A 17,363-nucleotide genomic window follows, 5' to 3' on the forward strand; every position below is an offset into this window, starting at 1 on the left:
TAACAGAAAGTAATGGGGGGGGTGGAAAGGATTATAATGGTTTTGGGTTTTTCATTATTGTTTGGTTTTATCTCATTGTAACTTTGTCTGTCTTATCAAAGTTAGTTTTAAGTTTGTTTTTCAAATTCAAAAATACTTTATTGATCCCAAAGGCAAACTATATGTTGATGTAACTCAACAGATTACGTTGTTAGTGAGTTTTCATTAGTCATCACTACTTAAATATTGTTTAGTTCTAGTTTTCTTTTTACTAGTAGTACTAGTCATAGTTTTTTCATGTTTTGGTTAATTTTAGGTGCAGAATTAAATTAAAGTCAAATTATTGTATTATAATTATGTATACACTTGGTAATGAATACTCAACAGAAGTTATAATACAAAAAATTATTAAATTATTGTTGAAAAACTGAAAGATCATTTTGTTGACTGGTTTAAATTATAGGGGGAATTGTGGGGGAATATTTTCCCCCACAAAAATCAGTTTATGATTTTTGTGGGGGAAAATATTTCAGGCTAATGAATAGATTCATAAACACAAAAATGAAGGTTGTAATATCTGTAATTTGAGTATGTTACTTACAATATAGTTCCAATTAGTTATTTTTTTCTCAATTGTATCAGTTTTTATTTATTTCAGTTAAGAAAAATGTTTTCATAATTTCATTTTCTGTTATGTTGTTTCAGTCAACTATAATAAACTTGGTGAGCAGTGATTGACAGCACTAAGACCCGCCTCCTGGCTCTGATTGGTTGGAAAAGCTCAATTTCTTTCACAGATTGTTTGTTTCAACAAATACATAAGAGAATATTTTTAATAAAAGTTACATACTGCTCTATAGAAAATATCACAACAAAAAGGAACCAGCTAAATAAGCCTGACCACGAGTAAACGATAGCAAGCTGTAGTGTTTTGGCTTTAATGCATATACTTTTGCACATAACTTTGTTTTACAGCTTCCAATATTTTCCAAATGATAATTTAATTAGCTAAGAGCGCATTTCCAAGACATACATATAAATCCAGTTTAATTTAAAGAGCCGCTGCGCCTCTTGCTCCCGTCTCCGCCTGATATACGGTCTCAGTTCAGTGGAAACGTTGCTCTGCAGACTTTATGTAGATTTACTCCCAAAGCCCGCAGTTATTTTTACTCCTGCTGACAAGCAATGAGGATTTAGCTGTAATCCAGCGAATCAGAGCTCTTATTACACGGATGAGATGTCGCACTCTGTTGTTGTTACAGCAGGACCAGAAAGCTGGTCTCTCCCTCTTGTGGTTTCGCGCTGGCTAATGGCTGTTTCTCGGTTGCGTCACAAATCAAGATTCAGACACTTCTGGCGCCATTTTGGAGGCCCAGCAAAGGAATGTCTGCATGTAAGTAATTGTCGAATATAAAAATAACAATCCTTTCTTTTTAACTTTAAGTTTAATAAAACAACTTGAATTGTGCTGGTGTAATTTTATGACAAAGGAATTTTTATTCCCTATAATTTAAAGACGCTCAGAAACGTAAAATAAACAAAATGACTGCCGCTCATAAAGTCAGAGAAATTTGGATTATTCAAACTCGTTTTCCTTAGATTTCAAAGTAAAATGAGCTGACATGTAAACATTGTTTTTTTTTCACATGTTATGTTTTGTTCTCATCAATTAACCTGACAAAATTCTATCATTTTCAGAAAAATAGGAACATGAAGTGGGCTTTACTCATCCATTTTGAGTATAAAATAATGAAAAATTATTATAATTTCAGTCCAACTCGCTTTCTGAGAAGCATAGAAATCTAATCAAATGCAGAGAATGTAAAATTTTCTTTTTTATTTCACGTCTCCATCAGTTTTATTTTTGTTGCCTTGCATTTATATTTAAATATAAACAACACAAGCATTTAATTATTTTAAGTACCTGAAAACAGTAAGATGTGAATTACTTAAATGTTAATAATATGAGATGTTGCTATAAAGCAAGTCGTTTGTAGCAACATTTGGTTTTAAATCGCTTGATTTAGGTGTGTAACTTACAGAAAGTATTACTGCATCAAGAATCAAATAATGACAAGTAATACAGCTGCATTTTAAATTAAATGGAGGAAGACGTTTAAATTATTTGAGTTCTTTGTCCATTTAACATCAGTTTCTTTTTTTATTTCAGTAATTTACAATGTTCACCAAGCAAGAAATATATACATTTGTTCTTTATTTTACTTCTTATAAAAACAAATGAAGCTTTAAAATGATAAGTATTTGTTTCTGAATTTTCTTCTTGCTTTTCTCCCTTTAAGCTTTCAGATGAAAGGTAAATATGCTGCAGAGTGTTTCCTTTTTCTGAGCAGCCTGCACAATTTTCTCCATGCTCGTAATAAATCTTTGTGTGATGTGTTGATGTGGTTCAGCTGGATATTCTTTAATCTATGATCCTGTTAATAATCAAAGCTACAGTATAAAGTATCCTGTAAATTAGTTTTATTGTAGTTTTCTGATTTTTCCTTGTCATGTTTTTGTTGACAGAAACCATACGCCTGTCAGATCCCTGGATGCACCAAGCGCTACACCGATCCCAGTTCATTAAGGAAACACGTTAAAGCTCACTCTGCCAAAGGCCTGCAGGAGAGAGAAGTCAAGGTACGTACTGTCGTCCCACATCACTCCCCTGATCTTCCACATGAGGGAAACGCATAAAATAACTGCAACAGAAATCAGCTTAGAAATGTTTAGAAACACAAAAATTATCCATCCATTTATTCCTCTGTTCTTCCTTCCTTCCATCCATCCATCCATCCATCCATCCATCCCATCCATCCATCCCATCCATCCCATCCATCCATCCATCCATCCATCCATCCATCCATCCATCCATCCATCCATCCATCCATCCATCCATCCATCCATCCATCCATCCATCCATCCATCCATCCATCCATCCATCCATCAACATTTTTTAGATTGAATTGTTCATAAATCATGAAGACAAATATGTTATTTTTAATGTTTTATTGGCCTTTCTTTATTTAAAGCGATCAGACAGGAAAGTGGGTAAAGAGAGAGAGGAGGGGGAGGCATGCAGTAAAGGTCATCAGGTCGGGACTTGGACCTGTGACGGCCGCGTTCAGGCCTAAGGTCGAGCTTTAGTCCTGCACTGCTGCCGCTGCGCCCTGGCAAATAATGTTTTTTTTATGTAACTTTCATTGAAAACAAAGTCAAGAGGCTCCAGGTCAGAGTTTCTGTCGTGCTCAAGAGATGGAGATCAGCAACACAAGGAAAACATGTTTATTATTCAGTAGGATGAAATAAAACAAAACTATTACCCAAACTCTCTGGAAGTCGGAATAGTGGGTCTATTGTTCTGCGTTATCTGGGCTTTGTTTGTTTTCCGTGGACCTTGAGTGACACTGCGTTGGTGCGTTTTCAGATGCCTTATTGGTTTAAACAGAACAACATGTGTTTCAGTGTTATGACAAAGCCAACACACCCTGCGCTGCAGTAAACCCTCTGGGGCTAAATAAAACTTTGAAACACACACTTCATAAACATTCACTTTAAAAACTCCCCACGGTTACAATATTCTTAAAGCTTATGTGACCGAGCTATTGAAGCTTGCATCTTCATAAACATTGATTTGGGCGCATTTTCTCCGCTGATTATACATGCTTAGCTCTTTGGCAGTCGCTGAGAGCTTCCTCTGTCAGTTAAACGTCTCAGAAAGTCCTCAGGGATGTTCTGTTAACGGACGATAATAAAGTAAATTGTCCCGCTTTTATTTTATTCAAACATCTTGGAGCGACTGGCCTGACAGGATTTCTGGATTTTGTTCCTCATGAGGCCGAAGCACAAACCGAAACGAGAACCAGGCCTCGTATACGTGGAAAAATGAACAGTAGAACATGAAAATAAATGTGCTTTCTATTGATCTACTGTATGTAATCAAAGTCTGTCCCTTCCAGTTGGAGCTGCATGGGAACTGCATGGCCTAAACACACAAATTAGACGCTGAAGTTTTTATATGCACTGTTTTCTGCTGTTATTGCACATCTGTTTTTCTGTTCTGCACCAATATTGTAAATGGCCTGCTGTCTTTTTAATGGTCAGTACACATGTACATAAAATTCATTTTAAAAAGTCGTTGCGCTCTGTTGCACATCCATTGGATTGAATAGAACATCTCAATTTCTAACTGCACAGTATTTTTTATGTATTTTATGTGTAATGTATGACTAACCCAGTTTTTTTTTAAATAGATATTCATAATACATTTTAATCTTTTGTATGAATCTACATGTTTTGATGCTTCTTATACACCTGAAATTGCAGCCTTCCTTTAGTGTACGCGTGAGCATTTGCTTCAAAAGATGCTAAAAAATGATGAAACAAAAAATACTTCTAGCATCAGTATGTGGAAAACTCAACCCTTCCTGCTCAACCTGATATCAGTACAGTGAATAGAGCCGATCTGTTTTTTATAAACTTTATTTTTCACTTAAATGTGAAATATATAAAAGTTTTAGGGCTGGACAGTAAATCAGTAACAAGCGATGCATACTGAGAAAGACACGTGATCAGATATCACCAGATGATACTAACACTGAGGGAAGTTGGTGGAATCAACCAACTCTCGCTCTTTGGTTACCTAGCAACTCATTCTGTGGTTACCTAGCAACAACCTCCTGTGGTTACCTAGCAACAACCTCCTGCAGTTTCAGGAGGTTTGCGTCAAAACTGTCTAGAAATAAACAACAATGATGTGGAGTGAAAACTGAAAGAGGAAAAGTCACACATCAGTTTGGCAGTGTATTAAATACAATCAATAATTATCAATATCAACTGATATAAAATGCATGTATTGTGGTTTTTCAGCCATATTGTCCAGCTCTGTTGTGTTTTATGTGCAGTTTTGGCTTAATTTAATGTGTTGTTCTTTCTTCAAATGGCCTTGTTAAAGTCTGAATGCTCCAGTTAACAATTTACCAATGACTAAAGTAGTTGATGATGATTTCAATAACTGATTGAACACATTTAATCCAATTAATTGTTTCAGCCCTATTCTGAATATTAACATATCATGTTTTTCAGATTTTTACATGTAAAAAATGTTTAAGAAAACAAGTACAATCTTCCTTTTACTCCATTAACATGAAATCTTAACACAATACTCTGATATTTGTGGTTATAACGTGACAGAAAGTGGAAAAACGCTGTTTGGCGAAGAGCTGTAATTACTCTCATTCCTTCACATGCAACATAAAAGCGCAGCTCCGTAGTTAAGGCCGAACATCTGTATTCTGTCTAACTCGCAGGCTCATGTGCATGCCGTGTTGGAATCGGACATTTTGAGTGACTGCTTGGCAAGGCAACATCTCCACAGCTCGGCCTGCTCCCACCAGGAAAACAGCTCGCCTCTACCAGCCTTGGATGACTTCACAGGTACGAAACAGTAGCAAACGTCTGTGTTTACCCTCCAACAAAGAGATGTTGTAACCGCTCAAACACCTGGGCTGTTCAAGCTGCCTCTTTCATTTTCTCCCATCGCCTCATTCGCTCCTTTTCCGCTCCCTCCCGTTTCATTCTTGCTACCATAGCTCATCGCGCCGGTGTTTACCTTGTCCAATTACCGGGCGCTGAACACGGGCGAGCGAGCGAGCGGGCCCTCCCTCACTCCGCCCGCTCTTCCAGCTCCTCCAGCACTGGGTTTTATGCCAAGCTCTATTTTTTCCCCTCCTTCAATGGCTGAACGCGGATCAAGAAGCTGTCAGGGACACTGAGGCTGACTTGGCAAAGGAAAGGAGAGTGTGTCCAGGAGAGCTGTCCATGTCTATTACTGCAGACTACTTGCAGTTTTACTCTTAGGACTTTGAGGGAAAAGCCTCAAACAGCACACTGCGAGCTATGTTTATTCAGGGCAAAACAAGCGTGTCAGTGTTTAATTCAGAAACGATCCCAGGAGGACTTTGTCCTTATCAAAAGTAGACAAACAGAGTCAGAAACCTTTCTTCTCAATACATCATGTATACTTTTTTGCTGGCTTCATAAACTTTTCATAAACTCAAAGTGTTTAGCATCCAGTTTATGACATATAAACATAAAAAAAGACGTTTTTCTATCAACATTGTCTGCACAGGTGGTTCTGAAACCTTCACACTGCTTCTTTCTTCAAACTGTTTATTATTTCCTTGCGTCTTCAGCAGAAATATTGGTTGTGCAAACTGTGTACTGTGCACTGTTTGCATTATGCCCAATTTCATCTGATCGGTTTTCTTTATTCTATTTGCTGACATAAGTTGCTTTTGAAGGGATTTTCTTATGCAGCATTGTGATGTGGTTAATGTTAGCGTAGTTGAGAGCTAACAGATATACCGACATAGCTAAAGCAGTTAGCAGTTATTTTTGTTAGTGTTGTTGTAACATCACAGAAATGCTATTTTTAGATAATGAAGTTAGCAGTTAGCATTGTTAACATAAAATCACTGTTATCTGTTAGAACAGTTGAAATATAGCACAAATACTTCTTTAGCTAAAGCAGTTAGCAGCTTTTTTTTTAGAATTGTTGACGTCTAACAGAATTGGACAATGAAGTTAGCAGCTAGGATTGTTAAAGTAAATCAAATACAGACTTTTGTTAATGTGAGATGATGAATGACTGCCTTTTTGACAGCTAACAGATTGGAGTTTATGTCAATATAGTTATCTGTCGATTCTTAGCAAAGTTAATAGAAATACTACCTTAGCTAAAGCAGTTAGCAGTTATTTGTTAGCATTGTTGAAACATAACAGAAACAGTACTATTAGATTATGTAGTCACTGGTCAGCATTGTTAAAGTAAAATACAGTTTTTTGCTGTTGCAGCATAGCGGATAACTGTTAGCCTATTTCCAAGCTAACACCAGTATGATTAATGGTCAGTAGTTAACTGTTAACTGCTAGCAGAGTTGAAAATCAGCAGTTATCTGTTAACATTGCTGAAACGTAACATAAATACTTTTATTAGATGAGTTAGTTAGCCGTAAGCATCATTGAAAATTAACAGAAAAGTTGTTTTTGTTAATGTAGCATAGTGGCTAAGATTTAGCTGCTGAAAGCTAATGGATGCACTGCTAATATTCAAAACAGTATATATTTAACCATAAGCTTTAAAAGCTAACAGTTATAATGCTTCGAGTTGAAGTTAGAAGTTTTTTGCTCACATTTTTGAAATCTAACTTATAAAAATTGAAAACTTATAATTAAATAATGGATTAATCCATTACCTGAAAGCTTACAGAAATAGTTAGACTGGAGGATATGATTTAGTGTTAACTCCCCAGCTCAATGTTTTTAAAGGATAATTAGACTTCCATCAACAGTTTTAACCCAAATCCAAACCTAGAAACCAGTTTTCTTTGTGTTCAGTTTCATTACGTCTCTAAAAATACCTGTGGCTCTGTTTCAGGTGTGTACTCAAACCGAAGCTCGTCTCACAGCAGCAGGAACCCAGAGCTGATGCCCCCATCTGCAGACAGCTGCTCCCGTTACCCCGGCCTGGAGGGCAACTTTGATGCCAACAGTCCTGTATCTTCACTGACCAGCCTGGGCACAATGAGGGACGGGTGAGTGTAACATCAAAAACTATTTTCACTGTTGTTGTTTTTCTGTGTTCAAGCCTCTTGGATAAAAATATTTTGACTTTTTACTACTGTTATCTCAGATTTTTCCCAGGAAAACAGAGCACTTTAATTACATTTAATCATGCACCCAGAGGCAGGCTTAAATCTTCAAAAAGTAAAGGAAAAACATAGTTTATCTCTTATCCCTTGTGGTGTCTGGCAAAGTTTGAAGTAGCAGGGATTTCTTTTTCAAACTAAGACGGCTGGATTTTGTTTTGGCAGCAGAGATGCAGAGGTATTTTATGCTAAAGCTAAAAATAGCTCCTCTGTGTGTCTGCATTTAAAGCAGTCCATTGTCCAGAATCCAAAACTGGAAGCTGGAGCCAAACACCTGCCAGGTATGTGGGATCCAGAAGAATAAACAAAGTAATAAACTTTGGCCTCACTTTTCTAAACCTCTACGCAACTTTCAGTTTAGTTCCTGGAGATTTCGACCTCAAAACCGTAATCTCCAGGAAAGCTTCAGCTGTTTTTGAAGCTTTGCATGTAAACCGACTTTTATTACCGATATATTATTAGTAATGGCTGTTGAGCTATTGGGAAATAACAGGTGTTCCTAAACTTTTCTATGCTATGGATCCCCAAACAGCATTAGCTTCTTACCAACAAACTCACAGACAGTGCTGCAAAAGAATTTATTTTCACTAATTTTTTAATAGTTTTTACATTCATTTAGGTCTAATACTGCTAAGCAATTCTAATTTTAATTAGGCATGAGGTATTTATCTCATTGTAAATTTGACTGCTAGCTGGAGAAGCAAAGCAGCTCAATAAATTTGACTGGGAGCCAATCAGAAAGATAAACATTGTTTTAATATATATTTTGTAATAATGATTGAAAAACTCTTTTTTTATAATTTTTTTTTCATTCTGAGTCTGTGCTATCGCCACCTGGTGGTGCCCACTTCGAAAACACTAGCCTAAGTAATAGAAAATTATGATGTTTTCTTGTGATTTCATGCAGTTTTTCAGCTGATTTCTGATGGTGCTTTGGAGTTTCGTTGACAAATGTGTTTAAGACTAGATAGTCCGATAAATTAAAGATAAAACCAACTGATTTTATCACATTTACAGTCACAAATGTCTCTTTTAACAAATGCTCGCACTTGCCTAAGGCTCAACATCTACATCACTCCATAAAATGAAATTTATACATTTGAAAAAAGTTAATTTTCCACTTAAGCAATAACACGTTGTACTGTCTGGGTATTTTTGTATGAAGCCAGAAAGTATTTGTTCATTATTTGGACACTTTTAAAATGGTAACATCCAAGAAGCCCAAGTCTTAAAAAGTAATAAGTTAGTGAGTTCATGAAGTCCTACGTCATTTACCATCCTCATGGGCCTTTTTTATTTGTATACAGACTTTCCTGAGCTTTTTTAATGTTTTCTCTCCTGCCAAGAAAGAAACAACAAGGTGCATTTCTTGGACATAATATTAATAATACAAGTTGGCAGAGCTGAAGTTAAAATAAATATGGTAGCTAGATGGTGTAGTTAGACAGTTATATGGTTAATGACAACAAACGGCTTTGTGTACAAAACTCAAAAAAATGTGTTTTTGTCCTTTTGTCACAATTAAAGGCTTTAAATAAAAAAATTCTGAAATAGATAACCAGAATAAATATAAAATATGCTTTCTGAATTATAATGTAATTTAGTAAGAGGAAGGAAAAAAGTATTGAAACTAGTCAGATGGCGCTTTAGGGCCTTACTATAAAATGAAAATGAAATTATGAGAATAAAGAATCAATAATATGAGAATAAAGTCATAAAAAAGTCATGAAATGTTTTAGTACTCATCATATTTAATAAAGTGATGAAATTACAAGAATAAATTCATAGGTTTATGAATTTATATGCGTATGAATTAAAGTCGAAATAATTCAAGAATAAAGTCACAATTTCCTGAATAAAGTCATAATAATATGAGAATAAAGGAATAACATTATAAGAATGAAATCAATATTTGAAGAATTGTCACATGAGTCTGAAATAATAAGAGAATAAAGTCATAACAACCTTCCAAACCCGACACCAGACAAGCGTTTTGTTTTTCCTCCCAATAGTTTAACAACACATTAAAAACACATACAGGTGAATCTCTGTAGCTTCAGCATCAACGCTCTGTGACCTCATCCCCAGGTTTAGCGGGCCGACCCACTTCGGCCTCCTTTAACACTCTGGGTTTGGCGGCGGCGCTGCGTTTATGATGAGTCGTGTTTGTGTGTTTTGCGGTGGAGAGGAAAACAGCCAGAGATGGAGGCGGTGACCGGGTCGGCCTCCACACAGAAACACTGTTATACGACTCGGAGGAAAGAGAAGAAGACAGAGTTTTCTTTGCAGAAGTTCAAAGTGACACAAGACTAAGTTTGACACATTTGCATGTTTTTCTGTTTGCCCAACTACAACACAGAATTAGCTTTCTTAGGCTCTTCGCTGCTTGTTTATTCAGCGCCGTCGTTCTTGACATGTTTGTGAGCATTTGTTGCTCACAACTAGATGTTACATTATTTCAGTGCGGAGATTTACCTGTATGTGTTTTTAATGTGATGTTAAGTTATTGGGAGGAAAAACAAAACGCTTGTCTGGTGTCGGGTTTGGACTTTTCCAACCATACTTCTTTGAAAAGCAGAAGTAGAGATTCCTGCACAATCATCCTTGTTAGTTGTGCAGGACAAAAACAAAAATCAGAAAAACAACTTTATTTGTAGCTGTTAAATTGTGAAAGGTTTAATTCTACTTATATTAATTTAATAAATAATTCAACTACACAAATATGTAACCATACTTCTTTGAGAAGCAGAAGTGGAGCCTCCTGCTCAACTAACCAACAAAACTCGCACATACAGCGGTAAAACCACCTGACCAAATGTACTGGAGCTCTGCTTTTGTTGCTATGTAACAGGCGGAACTTTGCTTGGGTTGCTAGGTAACAGTGCAGGTTTTTGAAAAGGCTCACTTTCTAAACACCAAAAAAAAAACATGAACTCATTGCCAAAACACAACATGACAAGCAGGAAGTAAGCTACTAATTTCTCTTTGAGTTCTGGCACTTGAGGTTTAAACCAGCTGACCAAATGTGGTGGAGCTCTGCTTGTGTTGCTAGGTAACGGCGCAGTGCCTGTCAAAGTTGATGTAACAATGAGGAGGTTTTTGAAACGGCTAATTTTCCAGACACCAAAAAAACACTAAGCTGAGTTCTTTAGCTGTTTTTAGAAGCAATTAAAAACAAAACGGAAGTATAAAATCATGCAAATTTCTCATTTCACATGATAGGTCCCCTTTACATTTGCGAAGAAAGCAAAAGGACAGCTTTAGGGGGACAAATAGTTGTTTTACTGGAGCAATATTTGTCAGATTAGACCTTGGAAACATTTTTAAGAATATACTGTTTCATTTACCAAGATTTCCCAGTTTAGATTTTTGAAATTTGATGAAAGTGGACAACATATTGAGTCCATTATTCACTCCCAAGTGTTACCTTTCCAAAGTTGTAACTAAGTCAGTATGAGCCACTAGAAACAAAGTGTTGCCCAGTCCTCTTCTGGTTGCACAGCGTCTCTTGCAGCTGGCTCCAGTTAGAAAAAAGCACAATAAGAGGATGGTTAGCAGGTAATATATGATCAGAGGATCTGTTTCCCTGAGGTTCTCTTGACAGCCATGCGAATGTGTTGGATTTTTGTCGGAGCGGCCGCGGAGCGACGCACCAGACCAGCGCGTCTGAAACATCTCAGCAATGCTGCTGCAGCGCTGCAGGAATGTAAGCTGTGGAGCAGACTTTTATAGCCAAGGTCAGCGATGAAGTTTCAGGGGCCACTGAGGGGAATGTGTTGGATTTTTGGGGCTTAGAGTCATCGCAGCACATTTAACAGTCCCACTATATCAAAGCCTACTTTGTTTACATAATCGTATACAAAGCCTGGTCTTTATTACCTCAAGAAACCACAGCCATCTGTGATTTATATCAGTTTGGGTTTCAGAAAGTCCTTCTGATTAATTTGGGCTTTTATTGGGTTTCTCCACTGAAAGCAGAGGCTGTTAAATTAAACGTAATAGCATTTGACATGGGAAATCCATAATAAAGGGTTCTGGGTTTGATAAATGGTAGATATGAAAAGAAATCTCCAAACATTTTCTCTTTTTTTGCAGCTGGTCAGATGCAAATATTGACTGCGTTTGGGCCAGAGGCCATCTGTGTGTTTGACAAAGCCCAGCTTGTTTATGAAGCCCACTAAAACCCCTCCAAGGCCACTCTGCTCCCCGGGGACGAATCTGCTACAGTACATCATCCCGGAGAGAAACCCAGAGAGAGGGCGCTCTTTGAAGAGACGGGGGTGAAATACCAGACCAGTTCAGCTGCGTATCTCCTTTGAGATATCCAGCTGCCTTCTTCCTTCTTGTCAAACCGGCTGCATTGACTCATTTGTTTCCATGTTGAGTCAGAGTGTTTGCGCACAGTCAGCACATTCCTGCTCCGCAGCAACGGATACAGCTCTGCACAAATCATCAAGGGGTTTCTACATTACACTCTCTGAGGTGGAAAACACTTTTTACGTACTGTACTGTGTGTAGGTTAAAAGTCCTGAGGAAAAAAAGATGATTAATGACTTTCTGCGTCATTTAAAATCCCAGGTTCGTTTAATTTGAGCAACGCATTTCAGTTTAACCCTATTTTAGGAAAGAAAATCTTGAATGAATAAATTTATCCGTTGCTGTTTTTTCTTTTCTCTCACTCTTGCACTGTGTATCAAACTAATTTTAATATGTAACTTACAAATACGAAACACAGTTTTCAAGCAATAATTTCATAAAGAAGAAACAAGTTATCCAGACCAACAAGCCCCTTAAACCTAATAACGGATTTAGGGCTGTAGTAAACCATTTCAATAATGTATTGATTATTCTGACAATTGTGGTTGTGGATCATGTGACTCATGTGATGCTGTTTTCATTACAGTTTTGCGAAATAAACTGAAATAAACAAAAAGATCGAAATGGCCATAAAAGCACTGGCATGTTTCTGTAAAGCAATTTTACTTTCAAAATGTCAAATGGCGCAACAATGACTGGTGTCATGGCGGTACGTTTAGGTTCTTCCGGTACCGAACTCCATCAACTCTGACTAGCATGTTTTACTGTGGAGACGGACCTGTGCGAACATTTATATTTGGAGTAATGCAAACCTTGTTTTCCACCAGGCACAGATCGACGCCGATGTTTGAGTCCGCTGACCTCCAGCCAGCGAGCTCCTCCTCAGAAAGATGCAATATTCTGCTGCCGGGTTTCCAGAAAACCTACAGCCACCAGCAGCCACTGTTCCTGCAGCAGCAACCAGGTGATAATGACAACTTCCTCTCCTTCACGCAGTATATTCAGCTCCGGAGTAACACTTTGGTTTGCTGCTCTGGTCCTCCAAGAATGTGTCTATCAAGAGGGAAAACTGGTTCCACCAATCAGCAATAGAGGCTTTGAAACTGCTGGCTACTTCACCAACCCATCCACCTCCCACGCTGCAGGTAAGACGTCAAATTATCTGAGAACTTTTTGTTTTTAGCAATTAGCGCTGTGGCAGATTAAGCTAACTACCATGCTGCCTGAAAGCCACTCTCCACAGAGGATGACCTCATTCATAGCTGCATGTTATGGACTTAAGCCTGTTGCAATGAATAATAAATAAATTAATAGCATTATAAATTATTGCTATTAATTGATTTGTCTTTGTTTTCTTTCTTTTTCTGACAAAACTGGATGACCACAGTCTAAAGTCTGGTGTTTTGGACTCAACTGGATCATTTTTTCTGTTCTTTTATTTATTTTGGATATTTAAAATATCTCTTCCAGAGGCGTTGTGTCTCTGTTGCTTCATCAACGGGTCGGCGTGTAGAGTAAAGCCGAGACAGAGAGCGAGGAAAAGCAGAATACAAGTGGTTTAAAGTTATTTTACCCGTTGCTGTGGCGTACTACAGTCGCTGTAATTACTAAACCTTTCATAAACAATAAACACAATCAATTGTTTGTTTGTAGAATCGTCAAAAAGGATGAAATGTTTCATAAAGCTATGGTTTGTTAAAATTTGTCAAGCTAATTCTAACAGCAGGAATTATGTAATATTCAAACTATTGGCTAACATAAAATAGAGATTTGCTTCGTCCTCTCTTGTCTAAAACCAAACTTTACGCTTTAAAACATCGGCTTTGGTTTAAGCCACAGTTTATGGAAATCGGGTAAAAATAAGGGCTCTACGATGATTTTGTGACAGATTCCTGCTCATTTTGGAGCAGTCTGGTTTTGCGGACAATGACTCAGTAATGGCGTCTACTGGAGCATATCGCTAGCGATAGCGGCTAATAGTCAACATCCAAGCCAGTAATATATATCTATAAAGAAATCCTCCAACCACTGAAATCTGGTGCAACTTCATTGCGTTTACTTTTTGTGAAGCAGGAAGTTGCGCCAATGTCTTCTTCAGAGGTTTTGTGTCATCTGCTTTAGTGGTTCTTGGTGCAGCACCCCCACAGGCGAGGAGGGGAATGGCTTTTTCACTGTGTTTGGATCGTTTGACTCAGTGCAGTGTGAAAGCGAACTGCAGCAGCTGAAAATGTAACAAATGCTGCAATTTTGGTGCCCAAAGGAACTGAGTATATCGGACTATCAGTTGAGAAAGCACTCGAAGTGAAAACAAAAAATCTGATTTTCCTTTTCTGCTTCTCTTAGGGTTCGACTTGCTGCAGGACATGCAAGGCCACAGCGAAGAGAACTACTCCTCGTCTCCGTGTCCAGAAGACAGCTTCCTGTTTCAGAGTGGAGGTGTGGATCGCTGCCTCAGTCAGATCTACTCCATCTACTTGGATTCATGATGAAACCCGAACGCGTCGTCAGTAAAGACCGAACGAAACGCAGCATGAAGGATCATTAATCTACTGTACAATGTGCTGCAGTTCCAGCAGGAACTTATCATTATCGCTCTTCTTTAATGGCTCAAACACAACTGGAGAGAGAAGGAAACTTTCAGGCAAACTGACCGGAACGGCACATCTGGTAACCACATCCAGATGTAAGAAACAGTGAACTTTGTATTCCGAGATGACAGAAGCGTTTGTGATCCGGATGAAGCGAGTACTTGCTCCGTAATCGTCCTCCGCCTCCCTCAGCGATGCCGAACTTAAACTATTGTGAATGTTTCTGGTTGCACAACAGACTGCAAAGGAGCGCAGTTCTCTCCATCTGGGGTCAATAACTGACAGTCAGCAGATTATAACAGAAAATTGTGACTATTTAGGGAGACAAGAGAGATTTATTACTGAAATACATGGCAACAAAGTATTTTACATCTAGTTTATAGTACAAATGTCTTAGTTCAATTGAATTAAAACAAAACTCTTACAAGTAACTTTTCAGGAAGATATAGGAGCCTGTTTTAAATCAAAAATTCCTTAGTATTGATTAAAAATTCTTAATTATAGTGAGAAATTTTAATGTGTAAGACAGAAATCAGGTGATCTAACTTAGAAAAATTAGTTGATTTGTTTCAAGTAATCAAATTAAATTTATCCAAGTAAACATATTAACTTTATTAAGCTGTCAACATAAATTAAGGTTGACAATATTAATTCAGTTTTTAAAATTGGACTTTCATTTTCTTAGCTCATTGGCAGATTATTTAACTTAATCAATATTAAGGAATTATTTATTTAAAACAAGCTGCAATGTATTTCTGAAAAGTTACTTGTTAGTTTTTAATTATTTGAACGTACCAAGATATTTGCACTAGAATCTATACTTGGTATGATGTTGTGTTTTTGCGATGTATCCAATGAAGTGACCTTAAAGACCGGCCTAGTCAAAACATTTCTTCAGCAATCAATAATATTAAATTTCCCATCAAGGTTCAACTTGAAAAAATAAGTCAGAAAAGAGGTGAAAACAAAAATATCTTTTTTGGCTTCATAATCTGTTATAATCTTATTCCCTCACCGAAAACAAACCTGAAATGTCGCTTTAAATCTTCCATGTTGTGATGACTTCCTGAAGGCGGAGTTTCAGGAAGCGCAGGAGCTTCTTAAAGAGACAGAGGCCCAATTTCAAGGCATTCAACTGAAGGTAACAGAGTTACTTTATTGTGCCATAAAATGGCACTGTGTGCCTGGAAAACACATCATACTGGCCCTTTAAGATTTTGCACACAAAAAAAAAGTGGTTAAAGTGAATTAATCACGTTTTCATCTGGTGATTTGGAGCAAATCTACAAGGCTGTGTAAAGCGTAATTTCATCAGATATTGACGCTACGCATGGCTGTAGCAGAAAGCAGAGTTGACTTCCTCCCTCTAGGTGGAAAATTAAATCAAGAAATTTCACATTTCTGTGCCTCTGGTAAGGCACGTACCCACCAGTGGATGGGGCTTTTGCTATTTATTAACCTCATGTGTTTTTCTTCTTTTGGAAAAGCCACCAACCACTGCAAGCAAGAGAAAAAACGCTTTTCTGCTAAATTTAAGAAGTTATTTCAAATTTTGCCATTTCCACCATCCTTTTAAAAACATTAACAGAAACACGGTTTGTGAGAGAAGGCAAACATATACTGTGTGAAAATTAAAAATAATAAAATTAGTGTTTATTGCTTCAGTGTTTATACTGAAGAAATAAACACCTGCTTCAGTATTTTTAGAGCAATAATAAAGAAGCCAAAGCTTCATGAGTTGCAGCCACAAACTAAAATATTAAATAAAAACAGAGACCTGATCAGCATTACGTTTATTTGGGGTATTTCAGGATTCCTATTGAGCTTTGAAAAGTCTGTGAAAATGATTATTATTTTTACTTCACCACATTGAACCAGACAGAAATTACAGATAATGACAGGCTCGTACAAAAATTAAAATGGACCACTTGACTTCTTTTCAAGGCAGTTTCAGACTGGATCTGTGCTTCTTAAACTGTTTCCAAACATAAATGCCAGAGAATTTTTAGTCCAACTTTGGGGGATATTTTACAGGGAAAATAAACATATCACAGATAACAAACTGTGATTTAAAGACTCTACATTCAATGCAGAAATGATTGAGTCCAGATCTGACATGTCGGAGTCGCAAAGATAGAAAAATAGAGCTGATCCAAAATGTTGCTGATGTCAAAAAGAGCAGTGAAATTTGAAATGAAAGCCAAACTCAAGAAACGTTTTGCTGAACATGCAGATGATAAAAACCAAAAGAGAAGATACTCAGGTGTCCAAAAAGTGAAAAAAAAGTGATTTGAAAAAAATGTGGAAGTCTGGAATCGTATTGAAATTTTAGTTTGAAATCTGTAAAAAGCCTGTTCTTTTTTTTTTTTCCAACTCTGCAGATCTGTTAGTCTCTAGTTGGTCTGATCTGAGAGTTTAGTTGGATTTAAACCCTTAACCCAGCCAGCACGCATGAGTGGGCCCCACTTGTGTTTGATGTGGGCTACATGGGTAATGAGTGGGCATGGTTTTATCTGGGCGAACTGCATGGGACACATATGGTTAACCTAAAATGAGACCCATATGGGCTGGCCCATATGGGCTAAATGCATGGGCCCTATTCAGCAACTAGGTGGGCTATCTGGGAATGGGATAGTACTGGGCAACACTATATGGGGCCCATGTGGTTTCAGTATCATGGGCCCAACATGGGAAGCCCATGTGGGCTGACCACATTGAACCCACATGACATCAGCATGGGCTGACCATATATGGGTTAGACCTGGGTGTG

The 17,363-nt window shown here is 37.5% G+C and overlaps 1 protein-coding gene across 1 annotated transcript in view; it reads left to right on the plus strand.

Moving 5' to 3' along the window:
- The window catches only part of LOC129377956 (zinc finger protein GLIS1), a 37,359-nt gene extending 21,891 nt beyond the window's left edge, over positions 1-15,468 (plus strand). Inside the window, exons 4-9 of the mRNA XM_055058176.1 lie at positions 2,506-2,619; positions 5,289-5,415; positions 7,418-7,574; positions 12,833-12,969; positions 13,052-13,150; positions 14,349-15,468. Of these exons, the coding sequence (XP_054914151.1) occupies positions 2,506-2,619; positions 5,289-5,415; positions 7,418-7,574; positions 12,833-12,969; positions 13,052-13,150; positions 14,349-14,491 (777 nt within the window). The 3' untranslated portion in view covers positions 14,492-15,468. The remainder of the gene's footprint in view (positions 1-2,505; positions 2,620-5,288; positions 5,416-7,417; positions 7,575-12,832; positions 12,970-13,051; positions 13,151-14,348) is intronic.
- The last annotated feature ends 1,895 nt before the right edge of the window (positions 15,469-17,363 follow it).

This window comes from Poeciliopsis prolifica, unplaced genomic scaffold (assembly GCF_027474105.1).
Source record: "Poeciliopsis prolifica strain line A6 unplaced genomic scaffold, Auburn_PproV2 SCAFFOLD050, whole genome shotgun sequence".
Classification (NCBI taxonomy): domain Eukaryota; kingdom Metazoa; phylum Chordata; class Actinopteri; order Cyprinodontiformes; family Poeciliidae; genus Poeciliopsis; species Poeciliopsis prolifica.